At 38.3% G+C, this 27654-nt stretch overlaps 2 protein-coding genes across 7 annotated transcripts in view; both read left to right on the forward strand.

Moving 5' to 3' along the window:
* Positions 1-27654, forward strand: part of Stacl (Stac-like) — a 109059-nt gene that overhangs the window by 56159 nt on the left and 25246 nt on the right. For all 5 annotated transcript variants that reach the window (XM_043411829.1, XM_043411837.1, XM_043411854.1 and 2 more), the window contains exon 5: positions 16451-16562. In XM_043411829.1, coding sequence (XP_043267764.1) covers positions 16451-16562 — 112 coding nt within the window. The remainder of the gene's footprint in view (positions 1-16450; positions 16563-27654) is intronic.
* On the forward strand, positions 1788-14839 carry LOC122406427 (uncharacterized). 2 transcript variants are annotated; one of them, XM_043411875.1, is made up of 2 exons: positions 1788-2684; positions 13645-14839. In XM_043411875.1, the coding sequence occupies exons 1-2, from the start codon at positions 2071-2073 to the stop codon at positions 14603-14605; spliced, it is 1575 nt and encodes a 524-aa protein (XP_043267810.1). In that variant the 5' UTR covers positions 1788-2070; the 3' UTR covers positions 14606-14839. The 2 variants fall into 2 exon arrangements, with proteins under 2 accessions (XP_043267810.1, XP_043267819.1); XM_043411884.1 differs by having other exon boundaries at positions 1788-2671; positions 13632-14839.

Genomic DNA, 27654 nt, shown 5'->3' on the forward strand with positions numbered 1-27654 from the left:
TCTAGCAGACCTGTAGAAATCTGTCATCCAATGGATAAACTTATCCGGTGTTCAAAATGCCAAATATCGGCTTCGAACACCCGACTATGCCGCATGACACAACTAAAAATCGTTAAAAGTGTGTACGGGAACCATGGGTTGCATTGGAAAATATCTTCGAAGATGAGGATGCTGGTTGGTTTAGTTACGGCCGTGTTCGACAGTCAGCTCTCCTTAATGACCCGTTCCGTTTTGTTTTTTCCGTCAGTTTTTATCTGAGTTGTGAGATATGCAAAAACGACTCGTTTAAGCATTATTGTTAGAACAAATTGGACATTGGTACGATGAGTTTATTATCACTTGTAAATAAAAAAAAAAAAAACGTTTTTAGTGTAATTAAATTTTTCCGAACTGATTATACATTATCCGCAATAGTTATCGACGAATTTCGGATTCGGAATATACGGACTTCATTTTCGGAATATTTCGCAATAAATCAGTTTGGAATTTTGGCCTAAGATGGGAGATAAATTCCAAAAGCTAAAAAGCCGATTGCGATCTCAATAACAGTGAATAATAAATTTGTTCATTAGGAATCGTTCTTTGTTAATTAATAAAGATGATTTACAATGAAATCTATTAAATGAAGCAATGGTTCGACTCTCAACATAAAAATAAACGTATTGAAAATCGAACATTCGAGTGTTGTTTTTTTTTAAAAAAGAAATCAGGAAATTTGAAAAAAAATTAACATACATGGACGTGTCTTAGCATACGAACACACACAATTCGTATGAACCGATAAAATCGGTAAAATTCAAGAACTCCACCAAACAAAAAAAGGCTAGAAACAAAAGACTATGAAAAGTGATGTCAAACGAGCCGATATGACGAACGTTTTGAAAAAGAACCTTTGTCAGTATGACGCTAACTATCGTAAAGACTTCGCAAAAAATACATTAATCGGATGATGGAATAGCCACAGAACGTGTTTTAAAATATCTGCAACTTTTTTTTTATTATTTATTCCAGATGGTTTTCACTAAAGCAACAAAGTTAGTAGTCACGCTTTTGCAATATTATAGAATAAAGTCTGCTTAGAATAAAGTACGTTACATGAATTTATATCTAGATCGAAAGACTCTATTATTACCGTTCAATTTTCAAGAAAAACTATATAACGTCCCCTTGACGAAAAACCAAATCAAAAAAAAAAAAATTCCTGAATTTTTTGAGCTTCTTCGGAACAATGCAAAACCGTATTTCAACTATTTTTCTCGCACTTACGTGACCAATATACCGCATTCAGAGAGAAATGTATTTTCTTACGGAGAAAAATACTTTGAAGTTCTTCTCAGGTTCGTATCGACTCTCGAGGGCCTCCATGAGGGATGAAATCGCCCTTCTGAGTCACGCGCAATCTAATACGTCAATTATATAAAATCGAACCAATTGTAAAATATTATTTGCATCAAATGAGTAATTTTCCAACTCGTAATCAATTCAAACTTTTAATTCGTGTAACTGATGCAGGCTCATGCGATAGCTGATAAACAATGATCCACACGTGCTGTTAAATTATTTATCTAAAATTATATTCAAGGCCGTATTATCGTACAGAATTCAGCATTCAAATGCACAAAAGTTGGACTTTTCACTGGATCGCAATATTCTTGAAAATGATTAGTCATAAAAACACTAAATAAAAACAAAAATAACACTAAATCCTTCCAATCTACAGTGTACGTTCCAGGAAGGCAAAATATGTTATATTGTTCGAATAAGAGTTTTCATAATAAAAGGTTTACTCTTGACTCGATGTTATCCAGTTTTCGTGAGTTTGTGCACAGAGCACAGGGTACAGAGTGCAGTTGTGTAATTAATTATATAAGAAACCGAACCAACCGCCGGATTCATCCAACATCCAAGAACTTAAGTGATTTCATACGACGATAAAGGACGGAGAGATTATACAAAAAAAGAGCTTTCTGCAGGAAATAAGAGAATAACAATAAACCTTCGAGGACAAAACTGATTTTGATAAATATCCAAATAGTAATCTATCATTCAGTTCACAAACCAATACCTAGAATGTCTTTAACTACTGATAATTGCAAGGTAGTGTACTTGCGTCTAGTATGGCCAGTGGCTCATCACATTAATCCAGATATCTTGAAAGTAGCAGCCAAATTTCAAAGTAAAGAATTATCTGTTTGGGTCAAGCCTACAAAACTGATTCACAAAAAAACGACACTGTATCGGAACGGTTTGATAGTTAAGAATGGTGAGTTGTTTCTTCAAGGTCAAAAGCTGGAGACTGTTGACTTGAAAACTGCTTTAATGAAGTTTCATGAATTCATCACATCAGCACCGAAGCCAATTTTACTCGTTACCCACTCTTCAGGAGTCGAGTTACAACTCCTCTCCAGAGCTATCCGGGAAACTAAGGCGGAGTATATGTTTAATGGTGTTATTCAGCGTGTCGTGGATACTGTACCGATATTTGAAAAAAGGTTTCCAAGTCTAAAGAGCCGAAGTCAACTCACATTAGAAGTTTTAATGTCCTATATGACGGGGAAACAGCCACATTACAGGAATGTAGTCTTGAAGACATCATATTATTTAAAATGCCTGATGTGGCTGCTAACCAATAACTCCGTATCAACGTCTGAGTTGATTGAGAACAGCGAATCTTATGAAAATTGGTTATTAAGCTTCCAATGTCCATTACCATTGTTCCGTAATCCACAAAATATGGCACAATTAATCCCATTCCTAGGTAGTGGTCTTGCAAAAAAACTAAGAAAAGCAAAAATTTCATTTGCGACACTAAACGAGTTATCTCAAAAAGATGATCCCGAAATTCTCCATAGATACGTTGAAAAACAGTGCGCTGAGAACAATGTTCAAACGATTCCTCTCGGTAAAATATTAGAGATATTCAAGTTTTTGAAAAATCCCTGTCCACATGACCACGGAGATCATTCAGTTAACACAGGACAGGAAGGATCTGTCGTAGATGAACCGGGTTCATCTAGGACATCACACGGAAAGCAATACAATGATCATTCACTGCTCAGACAACAGGAAGAACTCGTCGATGATCCGGATTCAGTTATGGAAGAACTGGAAGCACCATACGACAGCGATCATTTCCGTGTCAGACAGGAAACACAACGTGCCAACTATTCATCAACCGGAGATCAGGAAAACTCTAGCGATATTTTGGATTTATTGACGGAAGAACAAGGAGTAAGATTCGATTACAATTATCCATCGAGTTCCGTGCCGGGAGAACTTGCCCATTCCACGGATTTTTATACAGAAGGACAAGAAACAGTCAACGATTATCCATTCTCTTACCAACTGGATGAGGCTACAATGGACTGGAATTCGTTTGTAGAAGTACAGGAAACCCCAGATGATGGAACTTATCCATTCACCAGTGAAGAGGAAGAACGCCTCGCTGATGCGTACTCAATGATAGAAGAATCGGGAGCACTGTACGACAACGATCACTCACTCACCGGACATCAGAGAGAACGAGGAGCAGCCCAGGATTATCAATTTACCGGACACCGCGATGAACTCATTAAAGATCAGCGTCAAACGGACCGAGAATTGCTTCAAGAATGGCACGAGAAGTATGATCCTTTTTACTGAAGGAATTACCGACAGCAATAAGTACGTGATTGGTGCGTTGTTTCGTCGATCATTAACACTGTCTAATAAAGAAAAATGTAGTAGTATCCAATTTCGTAAACAACTTTGCAAGATTGATTGAACCAGTTTTGAAGAAATCGTCATATGAAAAATTAATAAAATAAAAAGAAAAAGTTAACGCACATGAAATGTATCGAACGTAAATAAAATAAAAATGTAATCTCACCAACAAAAACTTGTCTATATGTTAATGCCCGTCTCCCAACGCGAAAGGATTTTTCTGTCATTATTCCGAACTTCGCATAGCAATTTCTCCGATTTGAAAAAAATTAAAAAAAGTCTTCATTCTTTCTGATCATGGTACATACGAATCCATTCGACATAAGTAATCGTATTGTGGTGTGAATTAAGATGATAACTATGCTACTGTTCCAAACCTGCGTCACGTATTTATTCAACAACAATAATCCGATGTGACCTTCATCCATGGTAAGAGATACAAATTGTTTTTATTTTTTTTTTTTTATATGACTGGTGCAGGCGATAGCTGTGATTATCAACAATGCGTACGTGTAGTTGAATAACTTATTTGAAAATATATAAAAAACATGCAAATTATGATCTACCGTTCAATTGCGGAGCCGTATGATGTGCAAGATTCTTTCAACTGCGTAAAGTCCTCATTAAGGTAGTACTGTCGGTTTGACAATTACTGTTCATAATTTAATCAAATTTGGTACAGCAATACATTACATGATAAGAAAAAGATCCAGTTGAATTTTCAAGGGGTTACAGAAAACCAAAAAAAAAAGATATTGGCATTAGGAATTACATACAGTTGATATTGAGTCTTATGAAAATCACAGTTTTCATTGTATTTTGCAAAAAGTACCGTTTAAATTTCAATTTAAAAAAAAAAGGTAGAATAAGAGAAAATATTAAAAGGAACATTTTAACACCTTAAAAGTATATAAAGCTTGAGAGCATGTATAGTATTTAGCAAATAAATATCACGAATATACGTTTAGCTCATAGTTCAGAATCAGCGTGGCAATGTCACGAAGAGGTTAGAGTGCACGCGTAATTTAAAAATGAACCGAATGACTGATGCGCCCGTCACCTGTCAGTCTTTACCCGTAGTCCCATAGCTTTGCGCACCTCTCGAGTGAACCAAACCAACCATATCGTGACGTTGTCTGTTCTAAATACTACGTAAGTCAAACATGACCCGTGTGTATACATTTGGTTTTGGCAGTATCGACAGTTCGACCTTAAAACGTTGGCAAAACGCAAGGGTTCAAGTTACAATCCGAATGAAATTCGTTTCGGAAAGTAATTTTTTTTTTTTTTTTTTCAATTGTATGCTATATGATTGAATTTTACTTCAAATGTATGAATTTTTTAAATCTCACTTTTGATTATACCGAAAACATTGAATTGCATGAATCAAAATAATTCTTAGACCAACACAATGTAAAAGGAGCAAGGGACCATGCAAAACGCCAACGCAACGGCAACATTCTTTACTGCCTCGTTCTTTTTATCCTATGCATCTAATTTTTCAAGAGTTTATGAAATTACATACATTCAGTATCATGTATTATTTTGATTTACCAAATGAGGCTCGGACGGAATTGGACAAAATTAGAGCACGCAGCAAAACTAATTTTTAATTTTCAATAATGATAGAAAATATTAACCAAAACCTCGTAATCGTTGAACAAATGTTATTTTCTTAATTGCATATCATTAAAATCCGAAATATGAACACCCAAAAAATGTGTTTCATTCTTTTCGATAATTATGAAATATCCAATTAGTAAAGTCACCGTAGCGTTACACAAAAAAGTGTTCTCATCACCTCTAGCAGACCTGTAGAAATCTGTCATCCAATGGATAAACTTATCCGGTGTTCAAAATGCCAAATATCGGCTTCGAACACCCGACTATGCCGCATGACACAACTAAAAATCGTTAAAAGTGTGTACGGGAACCATGGGTTGCATTGGAAAATATCTTCGAAGATGAGGATGCTGGTTGGTTTAGTTACGGCCGTGTTCGACAGTCAGCTCTCCTTAATGACCCGTTCCGTTTTGTTTTTTCCGTCAGTTTTTATCTGAGTTGTGAGATATGCAAAAACGACTCGTTTAAGCATTATTGTTAGAACAAATTGGACATTGGTACGATGAGTTTATTATCACTTGTAAATAAAAAAAAAAAAAACGTTTTTAGTGTAATTAAATTTTTCCGAACTGATTATACATTATCCGCAATAGTTATCGACGAATTTCGGATTCGGAATATACGGACTTCATTTTCGGAATATTTCGCAATAAATCAGTTTGGAATTTTGGCCTAAGATGGGAGATAAATTCCAAAAGCTAAAAAGCCGATTGCGATCTCAATAACAGTGAATAATAAATTTGTTCATTAGGAATCGTTCTTTGTTAATTAATAAAGATGATTTACAATGAAATCTATTAAATGAAGCAATGGTTCGACTCTCAACATAAAAATAAACGTATTGAAAATCGAACATTCGAGTGTTGTTTTTTTTTAAAAAAGAAATCAGGAAATTTGAAAAAAAATTAACATACATGGACGTGTCTTAGCATACGAACACACACAATTCGTATGAACCGATAAAATCGGTAAAATTCAAGAACTCCACCAAACAAAAAAAGGCTAGAAACAAAAGACTATGAAAAGTGATGTCAAACGAGCCGATATGACGAACGTTTTGAAAAAGAACCTTTGTCAGTATGACGCTAACTATCGTAAAGACTTCGCAAAAAATACATTAATCGGATGATGGAATAGCCACAGAACGTGTTTTAAAATATCTGCAACTTTTTTTTTATTATTTATTCCAGATGGTTTTCACTAAAGCAACAAAGTTAGTAGTCACGCTTTTGCAATATTATAGAATAAAGTCTGCTTAGAATAAAGTACGTTACATGAATTTATATCTAGATCGAAAGACTCTATTATTACCGTTCAATTTTCAAGAAAAACTATATAACGTCCCTTTGACGAAAAACCAAATCAAATGTAGCTTGTTCCTGAATTTTTTGAGCTTCTTCGGAACAATGCAAAACCGTATTTCAACTATTTTTCTCGCACTTACGTGACCAATATACCGCATTCAGAGAGAAATGTATTTTCTTACGGATAAAAGTGCTTTGAAGTTCTTCTCAGGTTCGTACCGGCTCTCGAGGGCCTCGATGAGGGATGAAATCGCCCTTCTGAGTCACGCAATCTAATACGTCAATTATATAAAATCGAACCAATTGTAAAATATTATTTGCATCAAATGAGTAATTTTCCAACTCGTAATCAATTCAAACTTTTAATTCGTGTAACTGATGCAGGCTCATGCGATAGCTGATAAACAATGATCCACACGTGCTGTTAAATTATTCATCTAAAATTATATTCAAGGCCGTATTATCGTACAGAATTCAGCATTCAAATGCACAAAAGTTGGACTTTTCACTGGATCGCAATATTCTTGAAAATGATTAGTCATAAAAAAATAACACTAATTCCTTCCAATCTACAGTGTACGTTCCAAGAACGCAAAATATGTTATATTGTTCGAATAAGAGTTTTCATAATAAAAGGTTTACTCTTGACTCGATGTTATCCAGTTTTCGTGAGTTTGTGCACAGAGCACAGGGTACAGAGTGCAGTTGTGTAATTAATTATATAAGAAACCGAACCAACCGCCGGATTCATCCAACATCCAAGAACTTAAGTGATTTCATACGACGATAAAGGACGGAGAGATTATACAAAAAAAGAGCTTTCTGCAGGAAATAAGAGAATAACAATAAACCTTCGAGGACAAAACTGATTTTGATAAATATCCAAATAGTAATCTATCATTCAGTTCACAAACCAATACCTAGAATGTCTTTAACTACTGATAATTGCAAGGTAGTGTACTTGCGTCTAGTATGGCCAGTGGCTCAGCAAATTAATCCAGATATCTTGAAAGTAGCAGCCAAATTTCAAAGTAAAGAATTATCTGTTTGGGTCAAGTCTACAAAACTGATTCACAAAGGTACGATACTGTATCGGAACGGTTTGAAAGTTGAGAATGGTGAGTTGTTTCTTCAAGGTCAAAAGCTGGAGACTGTTGACTTGAAAACTGCTTTAATGAAGTTTCATGAATTCATCACATCAGCACCGAAGCCAATTTTACTCGTTACCCACTCTTCAGGAGTCGAGTTACAACTCCTCTCCAGAGCTATCCGGGAAACTAAGGCGGAGTATATGTTTAATGGTGTTATTCAGCGTGTCGTGGATACTGTACCGATATTTGAAAAAAGGTTTTCAAGTCTAAAGGGCCGAAGTCAACTCACATTAGAAGTTTTAATGTCTTATATGACGGGGGAACAGCCACATGACAAGTATGTAGTCTTGAAGACATCATATTATTTAGAATGCCTGATGTGGCTGCTAACAAATAACTCCGTATCAACGTCTGAGTTGATTGAGAACAGCGAATCTTATGAAAATTGGTTATTAAGCTTCCAATGTCCATTACCATTGTTCCGTAATAATGCACAACGTATGGAAAAATTAATCCCATTCCTATGTTTGAATCATGTAAAAAATCTAAAAAAAGCAAAAATTCCATTTGCGACACTAGAAGAGTTATCTCAAAAAGATGATCCCGAAATTCTCCGTAGATACGTTGAAAAACAGTGCGCTGAGAACAATGTTCGAACGATTCCTCTCGGTAAAATATTAGAGATATTCAAGTTTTTGAAAAATCCCTGTCCACATGACCACGGAGATCATTCAGTTAACACAGGACAGGAAGGATCTGTTGTAGATGAACCGGGTTCATCTATGACATCACACGGAAAGCAATACAATGATCATTCACTGCTCAGACAACAGGAAGAACTCGTCGATGATCCGGATTCAGTTATGGAAGAACTGGAAGCACCATACAACAGCGATCATTTCCGTGTCAGACAGGAAACACAACGTGCCAACTATTCATCAACCGGAGATCAGGAAAACTCTAGCGATATTTTGGATTTATTGACGGAAGAATAAGGAGTAAGAATCGATTACGACTATCCATGGAGTTCCGTGCCGCGAGAACTTGCCCATTCCACGGATTTTTATACAGAAGGACAAGAAACAGTCAACGATTATCCATTCTCTTACCAACTCGATGAGGCTACAATGGACTGGAATTCGTTTGTAGAAGTACAGGAAACCCCAGATGATGGAACTTATCCATTCACCAGTGAAGAGGAAGAACGCCTCGCTGATGCGTACTCAATGATAGAAGAATCGGGAGCACTATACGACAACGATCACTCACTCACCGGACATCAGAGAGAACGAGGAGCAGCCCACGATTATCAATTTACCGGATACCGCGATGAACTCATTGAGGATCAGCGTGAAAAGGACCGAGAATTGCTTCAAAAATGGCATGAGAAGTTCCATCTTTTTTACTGAAGGAATTACCGACAGCAATAAGTACGTGATTGGTGCGTTGTTTCGTCGATCATTAACACGTCTAATAAAGAAAAATGTAGCAGTATCCAATTTCGTAAACAACTTTGACTGATTGATTGAACCAGTTTTGAAGAAATCGTCATATGAAAAATTAATAAAATAAAAAGAAAAAGTTAACGCACATGAAATGTATCGAACGTAAATAAAATGAAAATGTAATCTCACCAACAAAAACTTGTCTATATGTTAATGCCCGTCTTCCAACGCGAAAGGATTTTTCTGTCATTATTCCGAACTTCGCATAGCAATTTCTCAGATTTGAAAAAAATTAAAAAAAGTCTTCATTCTTTCTGATCATGGTACATACGAATCCATTCGACATAAGTAATCGTATTGTGGTGTGAATTAAGATGATAACTATGCTACTGTTCCAAACCTGCGTGACGTATTTATTCAACAACAATAATCCGATGTGACCTTCATCCATGGTAAGAGATACAAATTGTTTTTATTTTTTTTTTTTATATGACTGGTGCAGGCGATAGCTGTGATTATCAACAGTTCGTACGTGTAGTTGAATAACTTATTTGAAAATATATAAAAAACATGCAAATTATGATCTACCGTTCAATTGCGGAGCCGTATGATGTGCAAGATTCTTTCAACTGCGTAAAGTCCTCATTAAGGTAGTACTGTCGGTTTGACAATTACTGTTCATAATTTAATCAAATTTGGTACAGCAATAAATTACATGATAAGAAAAAGATCCAGTTGAATTTTCAAGGGGTTACAGAAAACCAAAAAAAAAGATATTGGCATTAGGAATTACATACAGTTGATATTGAGTCTTATGAAAAATCACAGTTTTCATTGTATTTTGCAAAAAGTACCGTTTAGATTTCAATTTAAAAAAAAAAGGGTAGAATAAGAGGAAATATTAAAAGGAACATTTTAACACCTTAAAAATATATAAAGCTTGAGAGCATGTATAGTATTTAGCAAATAAATATCACGAATATACGTTTAGTTCGTAGTTCAGAATCGGCGTGGCAATGTCACGAAGAGGTTAGAGTGCACGCGTAATTTAAAAATGAACCGAATGACTGATGCGCCCGTCACCTGTCAGTCTTTACCCGTAGTCCCATAGCTTTGCGCACCTCTCGAGTGAACCAAACCAACCATATCGTGGCGTTGTCTGTTCTAAATACTACGTAAGTCAAACATGACCCGTGTGTATACATTTGGTTCTGGCAGTATCGACAGTTCGACCTTAAAACGTTGGCAAAACGCAAGGGTTCAAGTTACAATCGGAATGAAATTCGTTTCGGAAAGTAATTTTTTTTTTTTTCAATTGTATGCTATATGATTGAATTTTACTTCAAATGTATGAATTTTTTAAATCTCACTTTTGATTATACCGAAAACATTGAATTGCATAAATCAAAATAATTCTTAGACCAACACAATGTAAAAGGAGCAAGGGACCAAAACGCCAACGCAACGGCAACATTCTTTACTGCCTCGTTCTTTTTATCCTATGCATCTAATTTTTCAAGAGTTTATGAAATTACATACATTCAGTATCATGTATTATTTTGCTTTACCAAATGAGGCTCGGACGGAATTGGACAAAATTAGAGCACGCAGCAAAACTAATTTTTAATTTTCAATAATGATAGAAAATATTAACCAAAACCTCGTAATCGTTGAACAAACGTTATTTTCTTAATTGCATAACATTAAAATCCGAAATATGAACACCCAAAAAATGTGTTTCATTCTTTTCGATAATTATGAAATCTCCAATTAGTAAAGTCACCGTAGCGTTACACAAAAAAGTGTTCTCATCACCTCTAGCAGACCTGTAGAAATCTGTCATCCAATGGATAAACTTATCCGGTGTTCAAAATGCCAAATATCGGCTTCGAACACCCGACTATGCCGCATGACACAACTAAAAATCGTTAAAAGTGTGTACGGGAACCATGGGTTGCATTGGAAAATATGTTTGGAGATGAGGATGCTGGTTGGTTTAGTTACGGCCGTGTTCGACAGTCAGCTCTCCTTAATGACCCGTTCCGTTTTGTTTTTTCCGTCAGTTTTTATCTGAGTTGTGAGATATGCAAAAACGACTCGTTTAAGCATTATTGTTAGAACAAATTGGACATTGGTACGATGAGTTTATTATCACTTGTAAATAAAAAAAAAAAAAACGTTTTTAGTGTAATTAAATTTTTCCGAACTGATTATACATTATCCGCAATAGTTATCGACGAATTTCGGATTCGGAATATACGGACTTCATTTTCGGATTATCTCGCAATAAATCAGTTTGGAATTTTGGCCTAAGATGGGAGATAAATTCCAAAAGCTAAAAAGCCGATTGCGATCTCAATAACAGTGAATAATAAATTTGTTCATTAGGAATCGTTCTTTGTTAATTAATAAAGATGATTTACAATGAAATCTATTAAATGAAGCAATGGTTCGACTCTCAACATAAAAATAAACGTATTGAAAATCGAACATTCGAGTGTTGTTTTTTTTAAAAAAGAAATCAGGAAATTTGAAAAAAAATTAACATACATGGACGTGTCTTAGCATACGAACACACACAATTCGTATGAACCGATAAAATCGGTAAAATTCAAGAACTCCACCAAACAAAAAAAGGCTAGAAACAAAAGACTATGAAAAGTGATGTCAAACGAGCCGATATGACGAACGTTTTGAAAAAGAACCTTTGTCAGTATGACGCTAACTATCGTAAAGACTTCGCAAAAAATACATTAATCGGATGATGGAATAGCCACAGAACGTGTTTTAAAATATCTGCAACATTTTTTTTATTATTTATTCCAGATGGTTTTCACTAAAGCAACAAAGTTAGTAGTCACGCTTTTGCAATATTATAGAATAAAGTCTGCTTAGAATAAAGTACGTTACATGAATTTATATCTAGATCGAAAGACTCTATTATTACCGTTCAATTTTCAAGAAAAACTATATAACGTCCCTTTGACGAAAAACCAAATCAAATGTAGCTTGTTCCTGAATTTTTTGAGCTTCTTCGGAACAATGCAAAACCGTATTTCAACTATTTTTCTCGCACTTACGTGACCAATATACCGCATTCAGAGAGAAATGTATTTTCTTACGGATAAAAGTGCTTTGAAGTTCTTCTCAGGTTCGTACCGGCTCTCGAGGGCCTCGATGAGGGATGAAATCGCCCTTCTGAGTCACGCAATCTAATACGTCAATTATATAAAATCGAACCAATTGTAAAATATTATTTGCATCAAATGAGTAATTTTCCAACTCGTAATCAATTCAAACTTTTAATTCGTGTAACTGATGCAGGCTCATGCGATAGCTGATAAACAATGATCCACACGTGCTGTTAAATTATTCATCTAAAATTATATTCAAGGCCGTATTATCGTACAGAATTCAGCATTCAAATGCACAAAAGTTGGACTTTTCACTGGATCGCAATATTCTTGAAAATGATTAGTCATAAAAAAATAACACTAATTCCTTCCAATCTACAGTGTACGTTCCAAGAACGCAAAATATGTTATATTGTTCGAATAAGAGTTTTCATAATAAAAGGTTTACTCTTGACTCGATGTTATCCAGTTTTCGTGAGTTTGTGCACAGAGCACAGGGTACAGAGTGCAGTTGTGTAATTAATTATATAAGAAGCCGAACCAACCGCCGGATTCATCCAACATCCAAGAACTTAAGTGATTTCATACGACGATAAAGGACGGAGAGATTATACAAAAAAAGAGCTTTCTGCAGGAAATAAGAGAATAACAATAAACCTTCGAGGACAAAACTGATTTTGATAAATATCCAAATAGTAATCTATCATTCAGTTCACAAACCAATACCTAGAATGTCTTTAACTACTGATAATTGCAAGGTAGTGTACTTGCGTCTAGTATGGCCAGTGGCTCTGCACATTAATCCAGATATCTTGAAAGTAGCAGCCAAATTTCAAAGTAAAGAATTATCTGTTTGGGTCAAGCCTACAAAACTGATTCACAAAGGTACGATACTGTATCGGAACGGTTTGAAAGTTGAGAATGGTGAGTTGTTTCTTCAAGGTCAAAAGCTGGAGACTGTTGACTTGAAAACTGCTTTAATGAAGTTTCATGAATTCATCACATCAGCACCGAAGCCAATTTTACTCGTTACCCACTCTTCAGGAGTCGAGTTACAACTCCTCTCCAGAGCTATCCGGGAAACTAAGGCGGAGTATATGTTTAATGGTGTTATTCAGCGTGTCGTGGATACTGTACCGATATTTGAAAAAAGGTTTTCAAGTCTAAAGGGCCGAAGTCAACTCACATTAGAAGTTTTAATGTCTTATATGACGGGGGAACAGCTACATGTCAAGTATGTAGTCTTGAAGACATCATATTATTTAGAATGCCTGATGTGGCTGCTAACCAATAACTCCGTATCAACGTCTGAGTTGATTGAGAACAGCGAATCTTATGAAAATTGGTTATTCAGCTTCCAATGTCCATTACCATTGTTCCGTAATAATGCACAACGTATAGAAAAATTAATCCCATTCCTAAGTTTGCGTAATGTAAAAAATCTAAAAAAAGCAAAAATTCCATTTGCGACACTAGAAGAGTTATCTCAAAAAGATGATCCCGAAATTCTCCGTAGATACGTTGAAAAACAGTGCGCTGAGAACAATGTTCGAACGATTCCTCTCGGTAAAATATTAGAGATATTCAAGTTTTTGAAAAATCCCTGTCCACATGACCACGGAGATCATTCAGTTAACACAGGACAGGAAGGATCTGTTGTAGATGAACCGGGTTCATCTATGACATCACACGGAAAGCAATACAATGATCATTCACTGCTCAGACAACAGGAAGAACTCGTCGATGATCCGGATTCAGTTATGGAAGAACTGGAAGCACCATACAACAGCGATCATTTCCGTGTCAGACAGGAAACACAACGTGCCAACTATTCATCAACCGGAGATCAGGAAAACTCTAGCGATATTTTGGATTTATTGACGGAAGAACAAGGAGTAAGAATCGATTACGACTATCCATGGAGTTCCGTGCCGCGAGAACTTGCCCATTCCACGGATTTTTATACAGAAGGACAAGAAACAGTCAACGATTATCCATTCTCTTACCAACTCGATGAGGCTACAATGGACTGGAATTCGTTTGTAGAAGTACAGGAAACCCCAGATGATGGAACTTATCCATTCACCAGTGAAGAGGAAGAACGCCTCGCTGATGCGTACTCAATGATAGAAGAATCGGGAGCACTATACGACAACGATCACTCACTCACCGGACATCAGAGAGAACGAGGAGCAGCCCACGATTATCAATTTACCGGATACCGCGATGAACTCATTGAGGATCAGCGTGAAAAGGACCGAGAATTGCTTCAAGAATGGCATGAGAAGTTCCATCTTTTTTACTGAAGGAATTACCGACAGCAATAAGTACGTGATTGGTGCGTTGTTTCGTCGATCATTAACACGTCTAATAAAGAAAAATGTAGCAGTATCCAATTTCGTAAACAACTTTGACTGATTGATTGAACCAGTTTTGAAGAAATCGTCATATGAAAAATTAATAAAATAAAAAGAAAAAGTTAACGCACATGAAATGTATCGAACGTAAGTAAAATAAAAATGTAATCTCACCAACAAAAACTTGTCTATATGTCAATGCCCGTCTCCCAACGCGAAAGGATTTTTCTGTCATTATTCCGAACTTCGCATAGCAATTTCTCCGATTTGAAAAAAATTTAAAAAGTCTTCATTCTTTCTGATCATGGTACATACGAATCCATTCGACATAAGTAATCGTATTGTGGTGTGAATTAAGATGATAACTATGCTACTGTTCCAAACCTGCGTCACGTATTTATTCAACAACAATAATCCGATGTGACCTTCATCCATGGTAAGAGATACAAATTGTTTTTATTTTTTTTTTTATATGACTGGTGCAGGCGATAGCTGTGATTATCAACAGTTCGTACGTGTAGTTGAATAACTTATTTGAAAATATATTAAAAAAATGCAAATTATGATCTACCGTTCAATTGCGGAGCCGTATGATGTGCAAGATTCTTTCAACTGCGTAAAGTCCTCATTAAGGTAGTACTGTCGGTTTGACAATTACTGTTCATAATTTAATCAAATTTGGTACAGCAATACATTACATGATAAGAAAAAGATACAGTTGAATTTTCAAGGGGTTACAGAAAACCAAAAAAAAAGATATTGGCATTAGGAATTACATATAGTTGATATTGAGTCTTATGAAAAATCACAGTTTTCATTGTATTTTGCAAAAAGTACCGTTTAGATTTCAATTTAAAAAAAAAAGGGTAGAATAAGAGGAAATATTAAAAGGAACATTTTAACACCTTAAAAATATATAAAGCTTGAGAGCATGTATAGTATTTAGCAAATAAATATCACGAATATACGTTTAGTTCGTAGTTCAGAATCGGCGTGGCAATGTCACGAAGAGGTTAGAGTGCACGCGTAATTTAAAAATGAACCGAATGACTGATGCGCCCGTCACCTGTCAATCTTTACCCCATAACTTTTGCGCACCTCTCGAGTGAAATACAGACGCGACGTTGATACAGCTATCGCGACGTTGCCTAGTCTAAATACTAATACGTAAGTCAAACATGACTGTATATTTATGTATTTGGTTCTAGCAGTATCGACAGTTCTATCTTAAACTTCGTTTCTGAAATCAATTTTTTTTTACCAATAGAAACAAAATTATATTATTTTTTAACTAATTTGATTTTGTTCGAGCAAATGGTTTGGAGGGCAAATTTTTCATAGAAAAAAGCGTGTCTAATTCAAATATTGAAGCTCACTATCCATCAAATTACTGAAATTCTGATTCATCAACCATAAAACTAACGTCACGATGCACCAATCTGAATAACGTGGGCAATAATCATTATTTTTAATAAAATCATAATTTTTTCCATTATCGACAACCTCGGAAATTGTATTGGATGAAAATGAAAAGACAAATTTGTAGATTCTGCCCAATTCGAAGTTCTCTCAGTAGTGTCCAACGGATACTTTGTTACGTTTTTTCGTCAACCTCCAGAAAAAAGGCAGCCCGAATATTTCTGAGCACACCGAAGGCAAATAATTCTTCGAGACCGAAAATAATTAGGCGCGAGATCGAATATCAATCACGCGTAATCCTCTTCCCGGTGGATCTTTCCATTGAACATTGAATTCGTGGGAGAGGAATATTAATAACACGACTGTTATTTGCAGAAGCGCCGAGGGCAGCTTATTTACAAAAGTGGCGGAGCTCCAAGAGGACATATCGATGAAACGCTTCGACCTCGGTGTCGCTCAACTACATTTAGCAGCTGTTCAAGCTCAGGTATGTCCTATATATCGCGTACGTAAATGTATGAAACGAAAAGACGAATCAATATACGTGTGCAAATTTAGTGGCGAGAAGATCCTCTTTTCGAAGCAGAAACTTGTTCGAGTCTTTAGCATTATTCACGACTCCCCATTGGCCATTTTAGCATATAACTATATTCATATTGTTCCGAGCGTATACACACGTTCCGAACGAGGTCGACGAGACAAAGTTTACAAGTTGTGAATAACGCTGCAGGTGCGCGGAGAGAAAAGCTCTCTCTTTCGTTTACTCAACTCTCATGCCTGCAGCGCCAAAGAATCCAGTGGTTCGACTCATTCCTTTTTTCTTCGGGTTCTCCACTTCGCACGTTTCTGCTCCATCGCTTCTTATTTTTTCTCGTACATCTCGTATAAGGAAGACAGAGGGGAGAAAAAAAAACGAAACTGCGCGCACGTACATTTTGATAGCTTCTCCAACGAGACTTGAAGGGATCGCGCGATCTCCCAGCATTTTGTCTCAATTCCTTCGGTCTTCGAAGCACTCGCTGGGCGGTGTCAGTGTGTGTGTGAAACTTTTCACAGCCTTAATTTCCTCCCGTCTCGGCCTCTGGCCGTTCCCCGTCTGTGGTATTTCTACTTCCTCGTTTTTTTCTCTCCGCCGAACGATTCACAAGCTCACCATTCCCGCGGGGATCAAAGAGCAATTCTCTCAAATGCACTTTCGTGTGAGAAAATTGCCACTCACTCTTGACCCCCACTTGTGTGCCCGAGCTCTAATGTTTTTGGAGCGATACATGCACGCGGGGATAAAGAAATTGCTGTGGGGACAAGGAGTAAGGAATGGAGCTCGATTTGTTGAGAATCGAAGCAGGACGCAGGACAAAGATTGAGGGGAGCGGTCAAGCTCTCCTTTCGAAAGTTATTTTTCAAGCTTTCATATTCACAATTTCCTCTCGAAATGTCGAGGCGAATAAGCGTCGCGATGCTTGCATTTTCACATAAAGTAACGTTTCGATCGTTTTTTTGTTTCATTCTTTTTTCTTCTTTCCTTGGAGTGCTCTTCATCATTTTCCTCTTCGCGCTCTCTCTCTCTCTCTCTCTCTTATCTCTTTTTTTCTTTTATATCATTCTAGGTCTTATTGAATGATTTGATTGGAGACATCTCTCGACGAAAATTAAATTCCATTATGTTTATAATATATTTTAGTTTTCTGTGAGATTACATTTTTTTTTATTACATCACCTTCGTTCTTTGTACAATCATTCGACTTCGAAAATGATATTAAAATTTTTATTTTTCTATACCAATGATTTACCTACGATCACTCAATATTAAGCATGGGATTCGAATCTCGAAGGAGCTGTACGACTTAACTATTAAATGGTTTCTTATCTATCTCCTTTATATTTCATCTATTTTTTATTTCAGTCTTTTTAAAGTTTACTGCTATTTTCTTAAGCAAAGGAGTTTGAAGATGAATCATTTTCCGGAAACGCATATCTTTTTTACATTGTTGTTTTTTTTTTCTCTAACGTTCATTGTTTTTCTCGACTTCATTTTATTTTCAACGCGCTATACGATTTTTCAGTCGGTAGTTTTTTAAAATGTTTTTATTTTATTAAATGGGCATTGTAAATGGCTCAATTCTCTAAAAATTCATACTGAGACAAATACAATTCATCAAATAAAATCTCTCCTTCTCTCTCACTGTCTCTCACTCTCTGCGAAATCTTGCGAAATCGCTCTCTTTCTTTCTTCAAGAGCAACACATTTTTGTTTTTAATAACAAAGTTTCACTGCTCCTCAGTAATCTTCGTCTCGCTGTCTCCAGCCCTCTTCCGCAGAACAGCAGAACATCGAATAAGGTAAAAATAAATTAAAAAAACATGGGACGAGAGATCGAGAAGCGAGGAAGAAAAGTTGCTACGAGGCACAGACGTCATCCAAGAAAAACCACGACTTCCCCCCCCCCCCCCCCCCCCCCCCCCCGCCCCTGTCAGGAGGACGTCCATCGAGACCTCGGCGAAAAAGTTGTCACAAAAGAGAGAGAAACTGCTATGAAAAGTTTACCACGAAACCTCTTTCTTTCTCCCCCTCTTGCTCTCTCACACGCGAATCATTTTTCTTTGACATACAAACTTTTACACTCCTTCGCACTGCTTCATTTTGAAACTCTCGCCTCCAAGTTTCCTCGTTTCGTTGCACTCTCTGTACCAGTCAAAGTTTCGTAAAAATGTTACACCTTGTCGCGATCCTATCCCCCATTACTCGCAGCACTCGCAACAACTTCTCTTTTCAGCCGCACTTTTATTCTCACTGGAAAGTGTAAACGAACGAAATATTTAACCGCGCAGCTACTTTCTTTCAATTTTCCGGATGCCAACGATTTTTTTACACTCGTGAGAATGTGGGAGTAATAACTCGAAGAAGAATCGACCACTCGAGTAATCAAATGTGGGAATCAATGCACTTTTAATCGCACAGCCGAGTACCTTACACTTCGCTTTTGTGCAAACAAATGTTCTGGAGAAAACACAATCCATTGCGGTGCATCTCGACAAAAAATATACGATCAGCGACTCTGAGGAGCGGAGGGGGAGTGGGAAGACGCAACGAAAAAAGTTTAGAGACAAATCAAGTTCTTTCCACCCGGGATCGTTTTGCATCGAGAATATATCTTGACGAGTGTGCAAAAAAAAAATCAACCCCTCAAAGTTGCTCCGACTCAACTTGCTGAAATTTTCTATAAATCGCCATCCATTTGGCTCCGTCGAAGCTATAATTTAGATCCATCCAGGTATACAAACAGCACGTGTGGAAATGGCAATAATATGAAAAACGAGCGTACGTGTGAAAGATTAAGCTGGCTGCGTACTAAAGTTTAGCCGGTATACGTAGGCTTATATTTCACGACGAAGTCGAGGCTCCAAGGAAGAGAGCATTGGAGGTTCACCCTCTTCCTCACAAAGTTCGTAGAGCCGTAGGAGACTGTGTTATTGTGGTTCGTAAGCAAAGCTTGTGGTATACTCGATATGTTCGATGCGTGTTGCGTCTACCACGAACCGGAACTCCCCCCGTTCGCGTGAGTATTCCGAAGCACGAGTCAAACGTTCTCTCACACATTGCTTATTCTCTCGTCGTCTTTTCCGCTCTTCCGCGTTCCTCTCTTGCCCTCCACACTTCAGCATCGACCCTGCGAATATTTACTGATCGCTGTGGGAGCGATCTTTATGACAGGCTTTCGGGGCGTCCGGGCAGGCAAAAGGGATCGTCGAGGAAAAATATCCGCTCCTCTTTTCCAATGTGAAATTAGTATTTCACTTGCCATCGATAAATTCTTTGTAAAAATATCATTTTATTTTATCCCCTCGTGGGAATTAAGTTCGTGCGTCGTTCCTCGAGTAGTCGAGTACACCGAATGGAAAACTGGAGGGAAAAGCTTTTTATTCGTTCTTACGAGAAAAGTGAGAAAGTGAAGATGAAAATTGGAGAGCGAGCACGCCCGAGTGTCGGCGAATTCTATGCGAACAATTAAATTGTTGGTACACGCATGCGCACGAGTTATTTGACCCTCCATCCTCACGTTTCGGATAAAAATTGATCGATGAGAAATTTCGCGTGGATTGTAACGAATTGCGGCGACCTCGGCCCGCACCCTCTTCCCGCTCTCTCTCTCTCGAAGCTCTCAATTCTCAAAAAGTACAATGGTTACGATGACGGTTGTTCGGCTCCCCTCATTTCTTCCACGGAATTTTTTTGTGCTCTGCTCTCTCGCGAGCGTTCGAAAACCCGCGGAGCAAAAGCGAGGAGCTTTTATTCTTCGCGTTGGTGAAGAATCGAGTGGAAAATAGATTAAGCGATGTCACTTCGCAGACGGAGGACGGTGAAAGATCGCGGATCGGTGTGAGCAGATAGTTGGCTCCGGGCGCATTGACCGAACGGGAAATACATTCTGAGGGGAAACAACTTCAGAAATGAATGAGTCGCGCGAATATTGCACGATGATTCTGACAACGCACGTTTCGTTCGACCCTATAAATAAAAAAGCCAATGAATCCTTATTATTTTGTTCACAGGTTGAAAAGTCTTTCGAAATAAATTCCGATTCATTGACTTCGAGCCGAAGTTCTTCGACCGGAAATCAAATTAATTGGTTTAAATTGTTTCGACTCAAACTCGGGCAATTCGACTCTGTTTTTATCAAATGTAACAGAATAACGCTGGAATTGAAAATACAAACGACCCCGAACACTCGACACCACCCAACACTATTGGCAAAACGAGTTCGTGAAAGTCCGTCGTCCCTCGCAATCATCAAAGCGTCGAATCCAAAACGAGTTATTTCGAAGCCTCCATAATGGTCACAACTCAATTAACTTTTCTTGTTATTCAATCGAGATTTATTCAAGCCCCTACCAAAATTAAATAGATGCCAATTATTCAGATAATTGAGAACATTTAAACATTCTCAACAAAAAACGTAGGATAAAGAATAAGAAAGACAAAAGGTCGATGGGAGTACGAGCTGCCAGAGAAATAAACTAGAAGAATGACAAGGCGCCCGCCAGTAGATTCACTCCGTGTGCGACAAGACCAGAAATAAGTCGGAGATATTGAGCACAGTGACTGAATTTCTCATTAAATATCATTCTCGCAATAATCGCTGGATTACTCAACGCGAAGTTTTTCTCTGTGAACGTGATAATGATTGTGCTCCAGCCTCTCTGACGATAAGAAGACAATAATCTCGAAAACTCGACGTCTCAAATATTCCAAGAAAAAACGAGGCGTCGGAAGCAACTGCTGGGGAACGTTGCAGCACCGCGTGTCCAAAAATCAAACTAAAAGTTCCTTTCTACCGGATTTCGTCGCGAACATAACCATTACGTGAATTATAAAAAATATGAAAAAATGTGATTTAATTAGCCGATTCCGGCTGTGCTCCGTTTTCGGAGACGAGATTTATCTCAGCAACGATGAATAAATAAAAATACGGAGCACTTTGCGCACGCCATGACACCTTTTACGCCGCGGTTACGAGGATTATTTTATCGCAAATTGCACACACATTTGACACAACCGAAGAGACCAGAACCGGATTCACACCACTTCGGGGCTCATTACGAAATTTATTCGTCGCGATTTCAATAAAAATTCACGGAGAAATCCGGTAGAATGCACGCGAGGCGTCTGACATGTGACAGCGACCGTATTTACTATTTATAGTTATATTTTACTATGAGAAGGGCCACCATCGATTTTGAGTTGGTCACGTGAGCTCGATGGCTCTGAAATAGCCTCGTCCCAAAATTTGAATGAGGGAAAGAAACGTCAGAAGTTAGAAAAGTACGTTGATGAAAAAAGTCCGACAAAAATAGTCGGAGCAAAAAAGTTGATAGTTCGAGTAAAAACAAAAGCTTGACAAACGAGAAGTAGTAGGTTTCCTGTTTGCATTTCGATTCCATGCAGACCAAGAACGTTTGCCGAATCAAAAGTTTCGAAGAAGAAAAAAAGAAGACGAGTAAAGTAGCGGTAAAGAGCATTTGAGACGAGGCTCAACGAGGCGGCGAAGAATCAGGGCTCGATTAAAATTAGCCTAACGAATAGCGCGAGTTCCCCCGCGCACCGGTTTTCTTAAACGCTTTCATGCGCCGTGTCGTAAACATAAAAAAATCAGTGCCGGGTATTGTTCCTTCGAGTGCCTGAAGAATGCTTGTGATGCTTTTCACAACAAAAGCTATATTCGGCGTACAATCCCCTTCTTTTCAGGATCCAGCACAAAGGGAAAAAGTACTCCTTGAGTGTAAGAGAATTTCACAGATCGCTAACCAGGTCATTGCTTGGGAATCGTAGATTTAAATAATTTGCGAAAACAGTAGAATTGAGTGGACGAAAAAAAACGTTTGACCGATTACGCCAAGTAACAGTCTCGGAATTTAAAGAATATTTGACTTGAGCGAATTTTTTTGAAAAAGTAATAAAAAAAACTTTCCTCCGCAATCAATCTCATTAACGAGATGATTTTAGGGCTTGCAGGATTGGAAAATAGCAATATACAATATTTCGCTCACGACTTTCATCACCCTCGCCCCTCGGCTCTGCAATAACGTCAAAAAATCTGGAGATCCATCCAACCCCCATAAAGACCGACTTAAATCCAATGAAGTCGCAAGTTTTCGTAATAATTGTTAGCTGCGATGGTACAACCGTAAAAAGTGACAATTAAAATGGAAAACACGAAATTTCCACGCAGTTAATCAACTTAATGGGCTTTTAGTCCTTAACGCTGCGTGGAAATTCCAGCGTATACGTGTGCAATCAAGAGCTCAGTAACATTAGTGCTATTTGTAAGGCTGCGACGGAAACGTGAATTTCAGCCTAATAAGCCCATTCTCGAAGACTCCGCGAGCCGTAGACCGACCTCGTGCACAATTGGTAGTGCTCACCTTATCACCCTTCTGTTGATGGAAAGCGTAGCATCGAGACTGTACATTTGAGCGTATCTCGTGGAGGAGCAAAGATCATATTATACGTGAAAATGGACGAGAGAGATGAGCGAATGCGCGCAGGGCTAAATGTCTTATGTACATTTACCCATTGTGCATAGTTGAGATTCATGCATCAAGGAAGATTGCACGAATAATGAATATTCAAATGGTTCTATGAACAATGCTGGATGAGGGAATTTGTTCTTAGATCTTCTTAATCAGTTTCAAATTGTTCGAAACCCTTTATTTTAAAGGAATATTCAAAAACAATGACATGCAAGTCATTTCAGTTTCTTTTTGTACTCGTATCAGTACAATTAACCCTTAAGGAAGTTCATCTGGTATCGAGTAACTCAAAAGAAAAATTATTGCGATTAGCGCAGTCGGTCCAGTTAGTTTGGCAACGTGGCTGTTACGGACAGAATTTTTCAGACTCGTTCATGTCATGATCAGCGTTCAAACGTTCGGCACAATAAAAACATGCCAGAAATGTCGAAAAATAAAAGCTGTAAAAATATTCTTCAGATATTTTTCCATAGCTTATGGAAGTGTCTGCAAGAACTGTTTTTGTCAATGCCTGAAAATTTCATTTATAAAGACGGGAAAACCGATGAAACTCTTAAGAGACCGTGTTAATTTGGAGAATGCGTTTTAATTTTTGTTCTCACGAACAAAGTATCCTCCAGCCTTAAAATTTGGACAGGACAGTTTTTTTTATTAGTCATTACTGTATTCAAATTTTTAAATCGAAATCTCTTTGTTCGTTCGATCACCAGATCAACTTCCTTAAGGAGGGTGGCTACCGACGATACAATGTTGCCATGCTAAACCATGTTAAATACATTAAAAATTTCAAAATGATAAGAATTTAATAAAATTTGGTGAACATATTCTTTAGGGCCAAATTTGACAATACAATTTTTTTAAGATTTTTCTTCTGTACAGTTATCGAGTAATTGATCACTAAAGTTCAAGTGTATAAGCATAGCGTCATAAGAAATCTGCTTTAATGCGTAATTACTCGATAACTAAGCAGAAGAAAATTTTGAAAAAAATGGTGTCTTCGCACTTGATGTTGAAGAACATTATCACCAAATTTGATCAATTTCTTATCATTTTGACGAGTGTAGCCACCCTCCTTAAGAGCCATCGAGCTCACGCGACCAACTTTCTTTCTTAGACGCACCAATCGGCTGTCACGATCGATTAAAACGTCTTATCAACAGCGATTCAAGGAAAAGATTCGAAGGGTATTTTTCTTCGTGAAACTCTGCGATCTAACCAGCCTCGACACTTTATTGACTACGAGGTACGAGGCTCACAGTGAATAACGGTTAAATGCGCTTCTCAATCCTCCCTGTCAATTTGGGCTGTGTGCACTAACAACGCTTTCATCTGTGTCGACATGTCAAAGCAGGAACGAGGTTGACCTCTCTCTGGTGAACGCCACTGGCGAGAGGATCGATTAATCGGATTTTAACCCGAGACAACATGACAGCCAACGAGATATCTATCGCAAATATAGCTCTAAAAGTCAAAAGGAAGTAATTGAACGACTTTTTCAAAGGGCTCTTTTAACGCTTATGAGATCAATTTTTCAACCCTTTTTTCACAATGTAGGAAAGACCTTGGCAAAACGGGTTATCTAAAGAAACATTTTGCTTTTTAGATGTTTCAAAAGCTTCGTCTATCGCTCACTTTCAAACATCAACGTACCATCATTTTTATGACGCTGAAGTTTGCAACGTTGGACTCCAACGAAATGATCTAAAAAACCTTCCAATAATTTCATTAATTATCTAATTTCGTTCTCTACCGAATTAGCAATTCGTAATTTTTCAACCTGTATCAATACTTGGTGAAATAAAAAATTGGAGAATTACAAATGTTTTTTTCCTTCATTCCGTTGTACTCCAACGTTGCAAACTTCAGCGTCGTTCATTTTTTGCAATTTCTAAAAAATAAAAAAACTTCTGATGGTACAATGAATTCTTCTTTTCCATCCCCCTTTCATTTTTCTTAAAAAACATTTTTTTATTATTATTTTGAAGGTATTCTTCATTTTTCCATCTGATAAAATATACCAAATTTCAAGAACGAAGAAAAAAAAACGTCTGCAATTTTCGAAGTATTAATTCTTCTCCACGTATCATTGAAAAAAATCTGTCAATTTGATCCTTGAAAACGTAACGTTGCTCCTCAGTAAATAACGTCGCGTGCTTCCCACTTTGGCGAACTGCAAAACCGTCAGGGAGCCGTCGCTTGTTTAGTATTTCCTGTTATTCGTTCCCATTCACCTGAATATATCATGAAACTCGAAACGGCAGAGAAAGCAAGAAACAAATTGGTGTGGCTTCTAAGGAAATTTTCATATTTTTATTTCGTCATGCTGTTTATATATTCCAAAGCACCATTGCTCAAAACTTCTAACCGGGTGTGGTGAATGAGCAAGAAACCTGCGACGTTAAACCAGCGATTTGCGAGAATGCAGTCTCCAGCGACCGTGCGGAATATCCATTTGAATATTTGTCGTATTCTTAAGGATGAGGGTACGAGGAATCAAAAGAAAATGCACAGAAGATTTTCAAGTGGGGATGCAAAGTTGAGGCGCGCCGATAAAGGGGTTAACGAGTAAAGCGGCTCGAGGGATGGATTTTCCAATTCATTTTTGAAGTAGCGAGAGGAACGTTGCGAGGAATATAAACAGCAAATAAATACGGACGCGCAATCGCGCGACATGCGCTTTCTCAACTGGGTCATACCGAGCCGCCCAACGACGGCGAGCACAGAGCGAGGGAGCGAGAGAGAAAGAAAGAGCGTTGGAAACAAGAGAGAGAAAGTGAGAGAGAGAGAGAGGGAGGAGCGAGAGTCAGCCTGGTGCAAAATCTATCCCGGTCATAGTCGCCTGCCTAGGTCAGGAGAAGAGATCCGTCGATATCCTCTCGTCCTCTCGCTTCACGACGAATAAGCCGCACCATGGGTTGGACAACGCTGCGTTCACGAATCGTTAGTAAAACGGCATTTACCGATGTTTTAACGCTCGAAATTTCACCTCGAACGACAAAGCGCTCTTATTTATGAAAGTGATTCCGTCGATAAGTGTTTGATAAACGTTGCCGTGGGATTCGTCATCGAAAGCTTCGCGTACATCGAGCACCCGGCGAGCGAACTCACTCTAACCTGCTTTCCGAGTGATCCGAGCGTTTCTCGCGACGGACGAGTCGATCCTCGCGACAGCTCGAGCCACGATGTTGTCGCGAGGGTTTCGTGAGTCATTCGGAGCGAGCTCGCGATTGAAAAGTCCGAATTTCTTGCTCGAATGGAGGAAAATAAGGCTTCGAGAGAATGCTCCGGAAGTGAAGAGCCTGCGACGTCGGTGACGGTTTTTTCATCTTTTTGAGTGATCGACGAACTCGTGGCTGCTGCTGCTGCCGCTGCGGCTCGTCACCGGGACGAGTGCGGGTTTGAGGACCAGTGGAAATTCGCATGACGAGACTCGAAGGACCCCGAGCGTCACCGACCCCCTTTCAGGCCTTTCGTTCCTTTTTCTGCCTCTTCAATTTCGATATACCAACCGAAATTTCACAGTGATGAGGCTTCTCCTCAAGTTTCTTCCTGCCCCAGGGGTTAACGTGGTCCGCGAGGGGCGAGGTTGCCGGGGAAAGGGATGCTCGGGAGTATAACACACGCGGTACACGAACCACGCCACACAGCGGTAGGAAAAAGCTCGCGCATGCGTTTCTCCACTTTACCTCGTGCGCACTCACTGTGTACGTTGTCACAGGCTACGGCGGTTTCATTAAGATATTCTCGGCGCTTAACGACCAGAGAGGACAGTATCAATGCTGCGTGCGCGGTTGGCACTTCTTTCAGAGCCGGTTTCTCGGTTCGCACACTCGCGAAAAGCTCCCACGGGAAACAACCGCTTCCGGGATCTCGCGAGGTCGAATTGCAAAGGCGCGTATTTTTTTTTCAACGACTTTCAAACAGTTTTTTCTTCCCGCTCTCCGGCGAGCAGTAACCCCTTAATTTCGCTCCCGTAACGCACGCATTCTCGCGAGTATTTATTATTAGATTTTCGTGGCCGCGCGGCAGCTGTGACACGCGGAAAACTCGAGTTACGTTCAAGCGGACTGAGCAGGACTTGACAACTTTTCTCGATCACTGCGCTGCGTGTACTGAGAAAAAACAATTCTTCATTCAACTTTTCTTTGGTTGATAGACCGCTGGGCAAGATTATATTTGAGGAATCGACAAAAGTTCTTTTGATTCAATCATGTTCCTGTCGTAGTGATAAACGGATATTTGGACCAACTAATCAAGTTTGTATCGAACCGATTTTCGTCTCCGTTCGTTCTGGTTTATTAATTCCATTTCGTTCGTCACGAACCGATTAAATTTTCATTGAATCTCCAAATTTCTTCTTTCAGTGCACAAGTTCGCTCGTCACGACTGAATTGAGACCGTTCCAACGAGCGAGTTGATTTTATTTCAATTTTTATCAAATGCCCGGTGAAAATACACTTCCCAAATTTATGGTGCCATTAACAATAAATCTTTTCGTTGTCATTGTGCATTTTTTTGGACGAGATTCTTCATCTCGAAAACTCGAAATT

The sequence above is a fragment of the Venturia canescens genome, chromosome 1 (assembly GCF_019457755.1).
Source record: "Venturia canescens isolate UGA chromosome 1, ASM1945775v1, whole genome shotgun sequence".
Taxonomy (NCBI): domain Eukaryota; kingdom Metazoa; phylum Arthropoda; class Insecta; order Hymenoptera; family Ichneumonidae; genus Venturia; species Venturia canescens.

What these genes read in the sequence shown, in the direction of transcription:
- LOC122406427 (XM_043411875.1), top strand. Translation starts at nt 2,071, where the DNA reads ATGTCTTTAACTACTGATAATTGCAAGGTAGTGTACTTGCGTCTAGTA. An exon ending in AGCGAATCTTATGAAAATTG is followed by an intron (nt 2,685 to 13,644) that starts GTTATTAAGCTT and finishes TTATGAAAATTG; the next exon opens with GTTATTCAGCTTCCAATGTC.